Source organism: Stegastes partitus, unplaced genomic scaffold, assembly GCF_000690725.1.
Source record: "Stegastes partitus isolate 25-593 unplaced genomic scaffold, Stegastes_partitus-1.0.2 Scaffold2403, whole genome shotgun sequence".
NCBI lineage: Eukaryota > Metazoa > Chordata > Actinopteri > Pomacentridae > Stegastes > Stegastes partitus.
This window is the reverse complement of record NW_007580134.1, coordinates 5,733-23,588: the sequence shown is the minus strand read 5'-3', so window position 1 is coordinate 23,588 and position 17,856 is coordinate 5,733. Positions and strand designations below refer to the sequence as shown.

Here is a 17,856-nt window from a genome sequence, read left to right as displayed (position 1 = left end):
CTTCACATTATAGATGTTACACTTTAAACCTCATACATTCAAACATGATGTTGTATTTAGGTGTATTTAATCAGACGCTGTCCCATAATGCAGGATATAATTTTAATTTCTGGTGAAGTCAAAGTCAAATTATTATTGATTGACTATTCTCTGTAATAAATACCAGGAGAATAACTAGTTAAATAATCTGTGTTTTATCAGCTGCAGCACCACCAATGTAAACGGACCAGACATCAAAACATATTTATGTGATTTCTGCATCACCAGCTGATGAGTTTGTCGGGTTCCCATGGCAACGCGGTGCATCCTGTGTGTGATGCTGTAACTGCACGGCTTCATTCAGTGATATTAGTATTGTACATATAATATATTTAAATCCCAAACTGCGAACATAACCAGGTTAGCTCGGCTGCCTCAGTTACCATGGTGATGTAGCTGTGCAGCATCAGTTACCATGGTGATGTAGCAGGTTAAAAGAGCCTCCGTGATACTGAAAACTCAGACTTGAGGCTCAACATACTGATGACTCACTAGTCTGGCTTCCTATTACAGCCCTGAGCAGTTCCAGAGAATTTCAACCTAAAGGCTTGACTTCATATTAATTCTGTCTGTTTAATCTGATTTGAATTTAATAGAAATTTACAAATTTGCTCTCAAGATACAGTTATAACAGCTGAATGGTTGCATGACAGGAGAACTGTGAGAGTACAGCTGTCCTCATGATCAATAGTTTCACCTCCGGTGTCCTGTATTTCACACACAGTGCCTCCATAGGCTGCATCTATACCGAATAATCCCGGAAAAATCCCGCAAATAACAACAGAATTCGTAGAAAAATGCGATAAATTTAAATCAAAGGTCCGAATATCGCACAGTTTTGTCAGTAACAAAAACGTGCAAATTGATACTGACACAAACACAGTAGCCTCTGACTGTACATCAGCTGATCAGCTCGGATCCACACAACAACAAACGAACCTCAGCCCGTGACCCTGATGACCCTTGTAATAACGACAGAAGTCACGTGATGTTACCTGCGCAGGTATCAGCAGCTGCTCCGACGATCTTAGTTTGATGTTTTGTTACTGAGATGACCGTTTGTGTCGAAGCATCGTTCATCCATCAGGAGAGAAACACAAGCAGCAGCCGCGTCAAGTTCACACAAGATGCAAGGATGCACTTCCGGTCAGCGTTTTCAGAATAAAACAATTCTTCTCCTGTGCTGCAAACAAAAAGAAAAAAATTACACAACCTAAACATGAATCATTAAATGTTGCCTCTGTAATATAAGTTTTTCCCTTTTTGTGAATGTTAAGATATGAACTTTATTGACTGCAAAACATTTTATTACTTATAAATATCATTTATTATTATTGTTGTTGTTTTAAAACTAGTCAGTCAATAGAAAATAATCACAGTGAGCTCAAGCAACTACAAGAGTAAAAGTTCTGCTTTTACATTACTACAAGAATGATAATTATCTCATCATATAGGAACCAATAAACCAGTAGAACAATATGAAGGTAACGGGACATCGGTTACTTTTATTTTTTAAACTTTGGATACATTTTTGCGACAACACTTTGTTCATTTTCTTGTCTTCATCATCTTTTTGTGGTCGTTTGGTTGTTTTTTTCCCTCCATTGTGACCATCATTTGTATTTTTTCCATCCTGATTTCTGAGAAAACGTTGAAGCCTGTTTTCGATGCTGTGTTGTGTGATTGTGTTTAACTTGACTTGATGCTGCAGGATGCTGAGCAGCTTCACCCTGCACAGGCTTCCTGCTGCCTGCAGGGGGCAGGACAGGAGGGTTCACCTCCAAACACACGGAGAAATACCAAAAACAAACCACAAATCCAAGTTAAGTTTAGTAGTCTAGTAATAAAAGTAATTTTGAAACATTCTGTGCATCATTAATGAAATAAATCTATCCAAAGCCTGTTAAATTGCCTCCTTTTTCTGGCAGTAAAGTGATGATGGAGCTTTGAATTGATTAGTCAGGGTTCATGGATTACTGGCAGGTTTCTGTGTCCTCTCGTATTCACTACATCAGTAGTCAGTCACATAATTTATTAATATATTTCTCGTTATTTGTCCACCGCCAAGTTGAGGCACTGATGCAGAAGCTGTGGTGTGGAAAGTAAACAAACAAGACAGAGCTAAAGAAACAAAAAAATGAAGATATATACATTTAAGAATATGTAAAATATCAGTCACAATCCAATTTAATAGAAAATAAAATAATTTATAAATGATTTTGTTTTTATGTTTGTGATGTTTGGAACTTTGTCAGTTTCCATGACGACACACAGTCTCATCTGTTTCCATGGTGACACACAGGGTCATCTGTTTCCATGGTGACATGCAGGTTCACCTGATTGTGTGGTAACAGCCATGTTCATCTGTTTCTATGGCAACATCCAACTCCATCTGCTTCCATGGTGACATACTGATGAATCTGTTTCTAAGGTGACACACACAGGTTTATCTGCTTCCATGGCAACACACAGGTTCATCTGTTTCTATGGCAACACACAGGTTCGCCTGTTTCTATGGTGACACACAGATTTATCTGTTTCTATGGTAACATCCAGCTCCATCTGCTTCCATGGTGACATACTGATTAATCTGTTTCTAGGGTGACACACAGGTTTATCTGTTTCCATAGCAACACAGAAGTTCATCTGTTTCTACGGTGACATACTTGATTTTAGGACTTCTTGGTCTTGATTTGGGTCTCAGTTTGTTACTTTACGTTCTGATCAGCCTTTTTTAAAATTTAATTTCGGATCCTTTTCACTATAAATTACACTAAAATGATATAATTACTGCATAGCCACTCCTGTTACTGCTAATAAAGTTACTACAAGTACTTGAGAATGCTGTGTGCTGTAACTGCTGGTAATATTCATGTACTAATACATTGTAGAAGTTATTCTGTTGTATCCTGTTCGGTCTGATTTACTTTCTAAGTTTTTTTTGGTAGAATTAAATGTAAAAATAAAAATTAAAAAATCAAAACACTGGACTGTGTGTTTACGTCCAACCCCGCCCACCCGAGCTGAGCGTCACATGGCGGCCGACAGGCCTGGGTGGAGTTATCAAGCGCTCCCTCCTCCCGGAGCAGAGCGGACGGAATGCAGCTAGCTCCGTTAACGGTAACGGCTTTATTTACGCCTTTACGCTCCTCGCCGGCGATGACATGAAGCACCGTCAGGCAGCCGGTGTCGGATTCAGGCCGAGCTAACGGCCACCGGTGCAGCTGTGCGGCGGGAAGCCCGGCCCGGTGTCGGTTTGTTGTACAGGGTTAGCTGCTGAGCTAGCTAGCTGCCTGCTTCTTTTAACGCTTTAGCGGGAGTTAGCCTCGGAGGAGACCGATAACCGCCGCCCGGTCACAGCCTCGGTACATCTGGCCCCGGACCGCCCCGCAGGATGCTCGGAGGAGGGCTGCGGTAGGACGGACACAGCCGGTAACCCCGCAGCGGATGTAGCTAACACCGGGCCCGAATACCAGCACACCTCCTCCCCTCCTGCTCTCCTGCTCTCCTTCCTTCCTCTCCCATGATCGCCATGGAGCCTCCCGCCCTCAACCCGCTGCCTCAGTTCCCGGAGAACTCCTACAAGAGTGAGTACCTGAACGAGCAGGCTGCATGTGGTGAAGCTCACCTGTGTGAACACACCTGTATGAACACACCTGTATGAACACACCTGTATGAAACACACCTGTATGAAACACACCTGTATGAATGCACCTGTACGAGCACATTGGTGCGAACACACCTGTAAGAAACTCACCTGTACGAACATACCTGTATCACATATGTACGAGCACACTCATATGAACTCACTTGTATGAAAGTCACCTGTCTGAACATACATGTACAAACTCACCTGTATGAACTCACCTGTATGAACTCACCTGACCTCTGACCCTGCAGTGACCGAGGAGGACGTGAAGAGGCTGATCGAGTTCAGGGCCTCCAACGAAGCTCTGTTCACCGGGAAGAGGAACTCTGCCAAGATCGCCTGGAGGTAAGAAGCTGCTGACGGTCAGGATCAGTTCGTTTAGTTCTCCAGGTGCCACGTCGGACTAATTCACCTGAACATGGAGGTGATGTGTGGAGTTATCTGATGTCAGACAACCAGCACTCACACAGGTGGAGCTCACGGGAAGGATTCTGACAGGAAAAAGGAATACAACACAACATTCAGTTTGTCTGCATGTGTCTAGACTCAGCATGCAAGTGGTCGTATTTTGTCACTCAGAGAAACAGTTAAACATCTAATTTCTGTTGTTATGGTTAGAAAAGGGTTGAATTTAGCAAATCGTGTGCATAAAGTTCTTCTTGTCTTGTTGTCTTCACCGAGGCCACATGCAGCATCACCAACATTACCTCTGCTCGTAGAGACGTGTGACCTGATTTCTGGGCTACAATTCTGAACATTTTAATTTCATATCGAGTCGTACTTGTTTGTTTCATGACGTCTTCTCTGTCGTAGAGCCGCTGAGTGTTGGAACCATAAATATTTATTCCTCTATGGTAAAAAGAGTGGATAGAATTTAATTAAAAAATGTTCTGCTATATGGAAAAACACTGACATTTTCACCAGATGACTAAATAACTGTTTGGAAATAAATAATCATTTTAGAATTTCTCATTCCTCAGCACCATCCTGAAAGGCCTCGGCCTCGAAGGGAAGCTCACTGCCGACCAGATTGCCAAAAAATGGGACAACTTGCGGACGAAATATAAGGTAACAAGAGATGTAGTGAAACTTTGAGTGAGATTCTCTGAACGTTCAGGGTTTCACGGTTTTGTGGAGGCTCAGAGGTGACGTTTTCTCTTCCTCTAGTCTGAGGGAAAATTTCCCAAAATTGAAAGTGTAAAGAACTGTATTGTTGCCTGTCGTGTGTCGACTTAAAAACACTTCTGTTGGAGGCTTCAGAGTCGCTGTGTTCCTCCTCCAGGACCTGAAGCAGCCCTACCAGGGTCAGGACCACATCGGGGGCGTGGTGGAGTCGTGGCCCTGGTTCCACATCATGGACGAAGCCATGCAGGGTCGCCTCTACAACAGCAACCTGGTGCTGAGTCCGGAGAACGCCGGCAGCGCCGCTCACCGCCCCAACAGCCAGCCGAGCCAGAACCAGGAGAACACCGACATCCTGGAGTTCCTCATCAAGACGGAGATGGAGGACACGGTGGCGGCAGAGGCGGCGGACGACGACGGGACGGTCCACGCCGAGGCGGCGCCCATCGAGGGCGTCCCGATGGGCTGGAGGAGGATGTCCGAGTGCTCGTACAAAAGTAGGCGACTCACCTGTTTGTCAGTGGTTTGGTTTCCACTTCAGACTTGTTACAGTAATTATTTGTTCTGTTCATATTTAGAGAGATTGTTCTGATCGTGTGTGAGTCAAGTTAAACCCTCTGAGCTCCAGCAAGTTTCTGGTGTTTTTTCTTCACTGTGGTTCATTTTTCACTGCAATATAAAGTCCTGCACCAACAGAACTACCATGAAGAAGAAGAGAGACCTCAGAAATGTCTCTAGTTCAGCACGACACAGTTAGAATGACATAAATCACAATAAAAACGTTAGAAGTCTTTGAATTTTTGTCATGTGACTGTTGCTCTCAGCTGAGCCAGTCGAAGCTTCTTCGTTGCCCCCAAGAGGACAGAATTTTAGTTTTTTTTTGCAGAATCTGGCATTTTTTGAGATTTAAAAAAAAATTAAAACAGACACGTGGAATAAAGTGATTTTGATGAAACATTCTGATTTAAAGCTTAGATTTTCTCGACAGAATGGAACGTCACATGATTGTCAGTGTAAACACAATAAAAAAAGGAAAAGACTTAATGTAGAGATGTCTCACCCATGTGCACCGTAACTTTGAATCATCTGTTTGACTTCCACACTGTTTGTTCTGTTCACAGTGACGGAGCCAGAAACAGAGAGGATGATCAAACTTCGAGCTGCAAACGAAGCACTTTTCACCGGAAGGAAACATTCAGCCAAACCGGCCTGGAGGTGAGTTTTAACTGGTTCAGAGGATATTTGGACCAAACTTTATTCAGAACCTGTTTGTGGGACAAAATCTCAGGTTCTGGTTCTCTGGCTGTTCAGATATTGAGTCTTTAAGAACAACATGATTTAATCCATCAACTATAAAAGTCAGTAGAACTGGACATCCGTATTCATATTTTTAAACATTGTTTTGCATAAATTTAATTACAATTTGTGACACATTTTTCTAAGATTTATTCAATCCATATTTATCAGATATTTTAGGACATTTTTCTAGACTTTTTATACAACTTTTGTTAATATTTATGTGTGTAATTCGGGAATTATTTGATATTTTATTTACTTTTTAAACACTACACCATATGTGAATATTTTTAGACCTTTAGTACATTTTCACACATTCAAAAAAAAAAAAATTGATTTATTAATAATTATATTATTATAATTAATTCAAGTTGTTCTTGTTTAATAGACAGAGTTTAAAAACGACACTTTTCTGGGATTTTGATCATATTTATCATATTTTCAGGCTTTTTTGACATTTAATTTATAATTTGTTAATACTTTTAGAACCTTTTAAAAGAATTTTTAAGGTTATTAATTATTGTTTGTTTTTTGTTAGAACATTGTTTGGACTGTATATGAATGTTTTTAGACCTTTGAGGGCTGTTATTAAAATGTATAAATTAAATATGTATTATATGTATTATAAACTATTTTCATATTAATTAGGATTTTTAGAAAATTGTATTAATGTCCAAATATTGTTTGGACAGTTATCACGACCTGGCTCAGGAGGTCACAACGAAAAAGGACGAACACCATGATATACGTTTAGATCATTCTTTATTAAATCAAATATGATCAAATGAGACCAAATTAAACAGCCACATCAAACCTTGGTGTTCCTGTGGAGAAAGCCGGGGTAGAGAGAGAGAGTTAGAGCTACTGCAGGACTTCAGTAACATCATCACCTGGGCCCAGGTGTGCTGAGTTACTCCAGTCAAACCACTGCCGATGAGAGACGGGTTAGGGACACACCTCCAAGATGACACAGCGGTCCAGACACTCCCCGGTGATCCCACAGCGGCATCACAGCAGTTCACAAGAAGCTTTAGGCCTTTAAGGACATTTTTTATTATTTGTCAAATATTTTAATATGAAGTACGTCGTATTTGTCAGTTTTTATTATAGATATTTTATTTTTCAAACATTACTTGGATACTTAAAGGAATATTTTTATCCCTTTGAAGGCATTTTATAAATGTTGTTATATCTTTAAGGACATTAAAAAATTAATATAATACTTTAATATTGATATTTTTCTCTTTTTTCTTCCTTTTATTATCTGCTGTTGCTCGACTCGTGGAGCTGCAGGTTGTCGACAGTTAATTAGACTGAATTATTACTAAATAATAAAAACTGTAGTGTTTCTAGAATCAGCTGATTATTTATGTTTGTAGTTGGATGATTACTGATGAAGTTCATGAGATTCGTGAAGGGGTTTGATTTTGCACTCACATGTAATTAATTGAAACTTGATTTAAACTTGTCTTTTCCTGCAGAGCCATTCTGTATGAGTTGGGTCTTCAAGGGAAACTGACCACTGACCAGTTGGCCAAGAAGTGGGACAACCTGAAGAGGAGGTACAAGGTACGTCCACCTGCAGCCTCACCAGCAGTCCGTCCACGACTCGCAGTGATCAAACCGGAGCCGTGTTGAAATGTTGAGGCTTCCCTGTGAATCGTACATCACAGCAGCTGGCGGTTGAATCTTCTCCAGACGATCAGTGCAGATTTCTGTCCGTTCCAGGAGCTGAAGTTTCCGGCCCGCGGCGTGGAGACCAACCCCAGCTCGTGGCCCTGGTTCTACCGCATGAACGACGCCATGGAGGGACGCTTCGCCGGCGCCGCGCCCATCCTCACCCCCATCGTGGAGGACGAGGACGAGGACTGCGAGCCGCTGTCGTCCACGCCGAAGAAACGAGCGCGCCGGAGCCGAGGGGGGATGGCCGAGTTCCTGACGGAGTCCGAGATGGACCTGCTGGTGGACAACGAGGAGAAGAACGGGTCGACGGCGCTGGGAGAGCTGCACCGCATGGCCGAGTTCACCTACAAACGTAAGAAACGCTGCAGCATCTATTCATGAGATTTTTGAGCCGTTTTGCTTCTGTAACAAGGAAAACATCCAAAATACACATTTAGGTGTTTATTTTACCGCCTTTTTCCAGCTTGTATCTGTAGATTTCAGTTATCGTATATATTCTAAAAGAGTTTCCTCCAACTATCAGCCACAGATGTTCACTTCAGAAGCTCCTACATTCACCAAACTTTACATTTTTATTCTAAAGGTTTTTACAGAAGCTTTTGTTTGTAAATTAGTCATAGCCTGATTTATTAGACTTATTTTTTCCTAGCAACATGGAGATTTGTTTGTTTTTTTTCTGGTTTTTCACATTATTTTCTGATTTATAGAGTGAAAGATCCAAAACCCTTTCTCTCTCTCTCTCTTTTTTTTTTGATGTAAAATGTCAACAAGAGAATTTAGAAGCTGGATTTAGCCAATATTAAGATTTCTGTAGCAAAAATGTTTACAAATTAACACATATTTAGATATTTAAGGCCTCGTTTGCACATTTACACTTAAAATGACAGAAAATATGTCATCCAAAAGACAATTTTCTTATTTTAAGTGATCATCTTGTGAAGTTTCATGATGCTATTTAATATATTTTAACCCTGTTGATTTTCAAACTTACAGAAAAATGAGTGTCTTTACGTTTTCTTTGACACGTTATTGATGTTTTTGTGGCTGAGATTGAATGTAGAGGATCGTCAATTATTGAAACTGGTATTTTTTCAGCTTTTCACACTAAAACTTGAGATTAAAACAGGACATGAGACACACGTAGAGACTGACCTGAGCTTCTGTTTTGTTGTTTACATGCATTAACAGTAGATCAAAATAGAAATTGTTCAGTGACGTGTGGATATAAAAAGATATCTGTTGTTCTGCTGCAACCTTTTCTTAGCGTTACAGGAGGGTGGTGATAAATCTGAAAGTAAGTCTGAAGCAAAATTTATAAAATGCCATAAATTATTAGCATCAAAATTAAGTTCATATGTTAGAAGCAGAAAGCCGGTGATTTTATCCCCTCTGCCTCCTCTGATTGTTGAACTGCTGTCGTTGATTCTTGTTCCAGTGACAGAAGACGACACCAGGCGACTGATCGAGCTGCGAGCTGCTAATGAGTCTCTGTTCACGGGGAGGAGGAACACCGCCAAGCCGGCCTGGAGGTGAAGCAGCATTCAGATGTTTTCTGAACAATGTAAAAAAAGATTTCATTCAAAACCTTGTGTGAAGTGATTTTACTCTGATCGCTTTTCTTTGTTGAATATAACAGAATCGTCTCTGATAATCAGTCGTGACCAGAAAGCGGCAAAAACACAGAATGTTTAGGACGTTTGTAAAGAAGTTGTTGACCGTTGTGTGTTTTCTTCTCTGTGTGTCCAAAGGGGGATCGTGAAGGAGATGGGACTGACGGGGAAGATCACACCTGACCAGGTCGCCAAGAAGTGGGACAACCTGAAGACCAAATTCAAGGTGACAATCAGTCTGTATAACGGGACTCACAGGGGCTCAGGGCAGAATCTAACCGGACATTTGGCTGCGTATGCTTTTGGCTTTCAGCTTCAATTTGTAGTTAAACGTTTCTGTGGGAAAATATTGTTATCTCGTCGCCATGTTTTAACCTCCTGAACCACAAGAACTGCCGACGGGTTTGAAAGACGTGTTTGTTTGTTGTTTTAAATCACATAGCTGGCATCATCTATCAGCCAGAAACTGAGTTTCAACTTTCTGACAGTCAGTTTCTACTTAAAATTGTGATATTTCAGCTAAATCATTTATTCTACATGCTTCTTTTTAAAAAACTGCCAAAAATAAACCACTTGCTCAGACTAGTTTCTGTCAAAAACAAAAAATTCTGCAGTCCTCTGTCCTACTGAGAAACCATGACTTACTCAGCTAAGACCAACATTCATGTGACAGAAATTCTGAGAGTTTTAAGGTGAACTGGACGCAGTGTTTCCACAGAGCACATTGGAAAGTGACTCATTTAAAAAAATAAATTAAAAAGTAAATAAATAAAAGTAAATAAATAAAAAAGCCAAAAGTCAAGCATCTTTCTACAGCTGATGAGCAGAGTAAACAGAAAATCAAAGTAAATAGTCAAATATTTATAGTATCCAGTTGTAAAATAGATAATAAAAGAAATGTACCTTTTTTTCTCTCTCTGTTTTGTGTGATTTATGCCATTCTAACTGTGTCAGTACTGCACAGAACACATTTCTGAGTTCTCTCTGCTTCTAGTCCTGGTTGTTCTGTTTCCATAGAGGTGCAGGACTTTATATTGCAGTGACAAATGAACAAACGGTGAAGAAAAACGTGACGAGAGCAAAAACAGCCAGAAACTGCTGCTTGGAGTTCAGAGTGTTAAAAACAACTAGATTTACTGCAGCTAGAAGTGCTGCACATGTTATAAAACAGGCAAGAACTACAATATGTGCACAACAGAAAACAAGATGACAGCTTGTAAAGTCAGTTTCTGAAATAAGAAAAGTATAAAACTGCTGAAGTATTAAGACCAGAAGGAGAAACCAGAAGCAGCAGGTTTGAACTGTGTTTGTGTACTTTCTGTGTTCTGCCTCTGGAGGGCAGCGTTTTCTGTGCTGGAGGTGTATTTACATCCTTCTAATCGCCTCTCTGTGTGTCTGTCTGCAGGACCTGAAGTTTCCTCCTCGGGGGATGGAGGCCCAGACCAACCCGGCCTCCTGGCCCTGGTTCCAGCTGATGAGCGACGCTCTGGAGGGACGTCTGGCGGGGAAAGCTCCCAGAGTGACGCCGGTGTGGACCAACGAGGAGGACGCCGTGTTCGGCTCGTCTCCGCCCGCCGACAGGGACTGTCTGATGGTGGAGAGGGGCAGCGTGTCGGAGCTGGAGAGCATGGTGGGCGGAGACAACGCCGAGGCCGACGGCAACGTCACCTACATCGACGCCAGCGGGGAGGAGTGTTCAACGCTGTCGGACCTCACCTACAAGAGTAAGACTACATCTGGCTGGTAGTTTCTGGAAGAACATGTCCAAAGCAGATGTGTGGGACCAGTTTATAGTAATCCTGGGAGCTTTGGTAGGAAACAGCAGCTCTCTAAACTGAAGAAGCCTCTTGGGTGAAGGTGAAACGTCTTCAGAGAAGTCCAGCTGCTTTTGACTGAAGCTCCTCAGATTAGACGTCTACACAGATGTGATCTTTGTATCCACCAATAGCAGAAGTTTATTTTAGTTTATTAGTTTATTTTGAAGGAACAGCGCTGAATTAACAGTACCGTCAATTCTGGACTATTGAGGCACCTGAATATCAGCCGTACCCACTAACTTTAAAAAGAAAACAGATCTTTTAAACTTTTAATTAAATACGTACCGTAAATGCTTTTTTTCTGAACAGCGCCTGTAGCATGGCTGGTTAAAAAAAATAAAACTACAGCAGCCTATCAGGAGAAGTCATTGATCTCTATCTTCATCTTCCTCCTGCACTAAAACCACTGAAGTCTTCAGTGTCGGAGTTGAACAGCCTCAGCATTACTTCGTCACTTCCTCAGTCTCTCTTTCGTTGTCGCTCTCAATGTCACTTTGGTCTCGAGGCAAATTCATAAAAATCCATAAATTAGCCGCATCGTTTAAGCTGCAGCGTTCAAAGTGTGAGAAAAAAGTAGCAGCTTATAGTCTGGAAATTACGGTAGTTGCACCAGAATTAGCGAGCGTCTATGTTTCATCTGGTACAGAAAACCAGAACAACCACAGAAAAATAAATACATAAAACAATAAAACCTTAGAAGTCCATCAGTGTGAGGTAATAAATACTGACAGTCAGAACAATGTCATTAGTTGTTGGAGGTGCGACTTCAGCCAAACCTGAGGCTGGTTCTAAACACTGCAAAGCTTCCTGAGGTTTTACAGTTTAAGGGGATGGAATTCTACACAGCTAGCTCTAGATGCAAAATAGTTTCAGACATCAGGGATACTCTAAGCTTTTATCATTTATTCTACCTCAGATGAAACGCCCAGAAACGACAGACATCATCCAATTCATCTAAGTTCAGAACTTTTTCCTGACGTATCATCTCACAATAAAACTCTAATTTATTCCAAATAAAATGTGGGAAAAGTGTCGACCAGCAGAGAGATTTAGATGTTTTGTCAAACTTCAATATCACAAATCCAGTTCTCAACTTTAACCAGATTTTTTCCAGTTGGGCTCTTCAGGCTTTAATGTCACCCAGAGCCTCTCCTCATTAGAGCTGCAGCCAACAACTGTTTTTACTTTTTGATTTTTTTTTTTTCTGGACGAATCAATCAGTTGTTTGGGATGTGAAAAGTCACATAGCATTTCCCAAAGCCAAGAGGAAAATATTCACATTTATTAAGTGTTTTTAATCATGAAACTTCTCCCAGATATTAATCAGTTATCAAAATACTTGGTAAATCATTTAATAATTGACAGTTAATTGATTATTAACTGTTTTTTTTCCACTTCAAATATAAGATCTGTTGCACATCAGGTCCTTAGAGTTACAAAATCACATCATCCAGATTTTCTACAGACGATTCTGCCTTCAGAGCAGCAGAGGGCGTAGATTCAGCATCCAGTGTGTTTGTGACGGTTTATTTTCTCCCCAACAAGGACTGAAGTATTGTTTACTGAACAAAAACTGGTGTCACATGTTCATTTTCACACACGCACTGCTCAATTAAATAACAAATACTTCAGGATATTTTCAGAGTCACGTTAAGTTTGGTTTCATATTTTAGTGATGTTGCACAAAAGGTACGTCTCTATATTGTTTATGTAACATCCCTACATTTACCGTATATATATCACACAGCTACACTCTAATTATTTAGCCATTTCCTGTTTTGGTTTATATTTGACCAGCAGGTTTCTTCTGGCTGGAAATGACAAAAACAAGCGACAAACTTTTTAGAAAAGGCAGAAAATGTGAATAAAAAATACATAGAAATAGTTTAAATTCATCATTTAGTCACTTGTTGGTGTCATTTCCAGCTAAAAGAAACCTGCTGGTCTTTATAGATGAATGTTTGACACGTTTCTGAGTATTTTTGTGCCTCGATGTTTGTGCGTTCAGTGACGGATCAGGACACCAGAAGGATGATCAAACTACGAGCTGCTAATGAGTCGCTGTTCACCGGGAGGAGAAACGCTGCCAAAGCTGCCTGGAAGTAAGAACCGAGCCTCCTTTAAAGCCTCGTAGTTGTGTGGACGAGGCGGCGATGTTCACTGTGTCTGTCCTGACGTTCATTCAGAGCCATCCTGAAGGAACTCGGGCTGCAGGGGAAGGTTTCCACCTACCAGATGGCCAAGAAGTGGGACAATCTGAAGAGGAGATACAAGGTAGACGGAAAGGACTGAACGGCTTGTTCAGTAAATACTCTCCTCAGAGTCCTCAAATTTCTCAGTTACAGCTGCTCCCATTCATATCAGAAACATAAACAGTACAAAATATATCAACACAAATGTAAAATATGAACTAAAATATAAACAAAAGTGGAAAAATATGACCTAAAATCTAAACACGATTAGAAGAATATATCCTAAAATATGAACATAAGTAGACAAAACAGGACAGTATGGATTTAAACAATAGGTGGGACATGATTTACAGCATTTATATAATTAATTAAAGGCTTTATAATTAATTAATCGTGATTAATCACATTTTTATCAAACAGCAATATTTGGCACAACAAGCAAAGTTTTTCAGTTCAAACACATTTTGGTTGAATCAGTGAATAGACACGTACATGAACTTAAACCACATAAATGTTTATTTTTCATCAGATTAGTGCAATTATAGCGATTATAATCAGCATTATAAGACTTTTTGTCTTTGTCACCCTGCTCTTATCCAGGCTGTCTCGTGTCAACAGGATCCGTCTATTTCTTGCTTCTCATTGATTGTCTATGTGAAACGTTGTGTTTTGGAGCTTCGCAGGGAGTTTCAGCGACGAGGCAAAGCGTCGCCCGCGAGCTCATTTACATAAAGTAGACTTGACTTCAACTTTATGCAGATTTTCGCAAAATCCCCCCCGTGGACACGTAGCATCAGGCCTTGATAAGAAAAAGGACCACCCAAAAATATATTTAAAAAAAAAATATTGCGTCCAGCTCGCAAAAAACAAAAAAGCTAAACAAAAACAACTTTCCACCCAAAAAGCCAAAAAACAAAAAAACAACTTTCTGCCCAACAAGCCAAAAAAAAACTAACAAACAAAAAACGTTCTGACCAACCAGCCAAGCAATGCATCCTGTGCGTCTTCTTCGCAGCAGACAAATGAACTTTAGGTGCATTAGCGCCACTTGCTGCTGGAGTTTGAGCATCAGTGTTACCGATGTGCCACAAATTAGGCAACTGAGAAAGGTGAGATTTTTCTGTAAATAATTCATCGAAATGAACGCGTTAAAGTCCCAGAACTAGTTTAACCCATAAAGCCAGAAACACCTGTAACACTGACTTCACTGCTCACATGTTGCTTCTGAGTCGCTGTGACGAGCTTCATGTGTTAACAACAATCCCAGAACTGATCCATCGCGCCACATATAAACTGGTTTTGTTTGTCAGAGCAGAACACTGAGATAAAACCTTTATTTAGTTTCTAATAACTGAATCTCTTCCTCTTCAGGACCTCAAGTATCCTCCCGTCGGGATGGAGAGCGTCGCGGACGGCGCCTCCTCCTGGCCGTGGTTCCACCTGATGAACGAAGCCATGGAGGGCCGGCTGGCGAGCAGCGCCCCCCTCCTCACCCCCGTCACCCAGGACGACGACCAGCACCCCGACCCCGCCCCCCGACACAGCAGGCCCCGCCCCCTGCCTCCTCCCCCGCCCCCCTCCTCCTCCTCGGACTACGTACAGGACTCGTTCGCTGATACCGCGGACCAGAACCAGCGCGGCTCGGAGGCCTGCGACGGGCCGCTGGGCGGACTGGAGCGGGAGTGGGAGATGGTGGAGCGAGAGAGGGCGGCGCTGGAGCGGGAGAGGGAGATGGTGGAGCGGGACCGGGCGGCGGTGGAGAGGGAGCGGGCGGCGGTGCAGGCCGAGCGGCTGTGGCTGGACCGGGAGAGGGCGGCGGTGGAGCGGGACCGGGCCATGGTGGAGCAGGAGAGGGCGGCGCTGGGCCGGGAGAGGGAGGTTCTGGACCAGAGAGCCCTGATGCTGAACTCTGTGGGACACTCCGGACACCTCAACGCCCTCATGTAGGCTCTGGGGGGGCGTGGAGCGTCCCTGTACAGAACTCCTGTTGGTCCTGGACGGACTCGCTGCTCCTCTGGATCCAGACGTGGCAGCTGCTGGTCTTCCACACGGAGCTGCTGAAGGACTGAGCTCGCTGGGGGGCCGGTCCTGGACATGTGCACCTCTGGGGGCGTCGACGTCTGAACAGAGGAGCTGCACAACTCAGCAGTCCAGAGTTTAGTCACTGAAGGGGAAGTTTTTTTATTGCGTGATAACCGGAGTCATATCTTCACACCTTCAGCCTTTTTTGTTTTTATCGAAAGATCTCCTGAAATATTTTAAACAGTGCAGCCTTCAGGTGAATGAAGAGTCCAGCTTATGCACATGTGCAGGTTTTTAAAGTCACATGATTTATTGTTTTCATAGTTTTTTTTAGTCCGGGAGCGTTTAGGAGAGCAAATACAGAAACACTAACGGGACAAGACCGACTGACAAACACACACACAGCAGACGTTCTGCTCGGATTGTGCAGCTCCGCCTGTTCAGACCTCAGAGTGCCGACGAGTTCTCCTCACTGGGCCCTGGAGGTGCACACCAGTGTTCCCAGTTCAGCTCCCCTGCATGTAGACGAACTAACCTGGGACGAACCACTCTGGACCGACGACGCCGTGGTTTCTCCTCCTCGTGGACGGTTCCAGTGGAACCGATGGATAAACGCTCTGCGGTCCACACAGACAGACGCTCAGAACACACGACTTCCTTCTTTGTATTTATTTACGAGCAGACGTCACGTTTTAATTTAAGGTCGCTGTCGCAGCTTCAGGTCTTCTGTCTGTGTGTTAAAGTTATGTCAGAGTCGCCGGAAAAACATCTGAAATCTGAATCCAGTTTAACCTGCAGCAGCTTCTGAATGCAGTCGTGACTGAAAACAGAATTGAATGAAACACTAAGTTATAGTTTGATAATCAATCAGTCAGTGTGAGAACATTTTTCATTTTAAAAAGTCAAAATTGTCTAATTGCAGCTTTTTAAATGTGTGTATTTTCTTTTTTCTTTTTTTTTTTACCCCCTCTGAAATGAGACAGAACAACTCTTGTGCACAAAACATGATGTTTGAGAAACACTGACGGACATTTTTCAGCATTTTCTGACATTTTTGAGACCAAACAACTAATTGATTAATCCAGATAATAATCAAAAATGTAACTTAATCACAGTAATCCAGTTGTTTCAGACCGAACTCTATCCGTCTGATTGCTGTAATTGGAAAAAGAAAAATCCAACTTGCTCAACCTTTATTTAAACTCTGAATACACTGAAGTATAAAGACCTTATTTACAATATGGTGGAGTAAGAAAATAAAAGTTTGAGTAACAATATGTAAAGGAAAACTTGTAAAAAATGTTCAAACACACTAATTAGAGTCTTTAAAACTCAAAAACAAGAGAATCAACTGAAACAAGAACATCTGGAAGTCAAATGAGATGCAATTAAAAACCTGATTTGCTCTAAAGTGTAAAATTTAAATCATCAAAATAAAAAATAACTTAAAAAAAGCCTTTTAAACAAAATACAGAAGCCATAATAATGATGATGACTTTATTTATATAGAACTTTAAATGTGAAACAATTAAGAGCTTAAAGAATACACATAAACGAACATCTCTCTGTTCAGTTTGCATATTTGCTGCATTAGTTTATCATTATTTTCATGTGAAAATTGAACATTTGTTCTTATTCTGAATCTGGACTTCCAGATGGAATCCTGAGATTAAACATTGAAACTAAAGTTGATGTTTTCAGTCAGATCAGATGTTCTGCTGCGACTCTGAACGTATCCGGTGAGCAGACGGTGAAGCTGTGCAGCGTTTTTTCTCTCAGTCACTTTAAAAAACAAAAAACAAACCTCCTGAATGTTTTCTACGCTCATGTAAAGATGCCTTTTTGTTTCTGTCTCTGTGCTGTTTGTCCTTCGAGGAAACAAAAAATCGATGCAGTCGGGGATTAAAGTTCAGTCCTGCAACACGGTTTGATAACACGAGCGGAGTCCACTCACTGTTTTTATTGTTTCCTGAGCTTTCAGTTACAGAGGAATCACCAAACACATTTACAGCTTTTAAGTTGTTAGGAGGATTTTCTTCTCGTTTATGGATGTTGGTGATGTTTCGAGCTTTTGCTGCTGCTGGAGTCGGTCCTGATGGTGGAGTCGGTCCTGATGCTGCAGTCGGTCCTGATGCTGGAGTCGGTCCTGATGCTGCAGTCGGTCCTGATGGTGGAGTCGGTCCTGATGCTGCAGTCGAGGAGTGTAGGAGTCCAGTTTTTCTAATTTTACGCAGGGAGAGGCTGTTTTTTTTTTCCATCAAAAATCCTTTTATTTTGCTAAATGAAGCTGCTGTCAGGTTGCAGTGCCATATATTGAATGATATTTCAGTTAAATGGAACAGGGGCACAGAATAGAATAAAGGAAAGAAGCCCACAAGTGACGAGTATCGGCTATTTCTGTAGAAGCAGGAGATCTACATTGTGCC

The 17,856-nt window shown here is 41.7% G+C and overlaps 1 protein-coding gene across 1 annotated transcript; it reads left to right on the top strand.

The window, feature by feature from the left end:
- Positions 1-3,164: 3,164 nt before the first annotated feature.
- LOC103374927 (uncharacterized) lies at positions 3,165-16,877 on the top strand. Its single transcript, XM_008305085.1, has 13 exons — positions 3,165-3,626; positions 3,940-4,033; positions 4,669-4,756; positions 4,971-5,307; positions 5,932-6,025; positions 7,588-7,675; positions 7,835-8,141; positions 9,225-9,318; positions 9,538-9,625; positions 10,805-11,123; positions 13,225-13,318; positions 13,403-13,490; positions 14,780-16,877. The coding sequence occupies exons 1-13, from the start codon at positions 3,563-3,565 to the stop codon at positions 15,353-15,355; spliced, it is 2,331 nt and encodes a 776-aa protein (XP_008303307.1). The 5' UTR covers positions 3,165-3,562; the 3' UTR covers positions 15,356-16,877.
- The last annotated feature ends 979 nt before the right edge of the window (positions 16,878-17,856 follow it).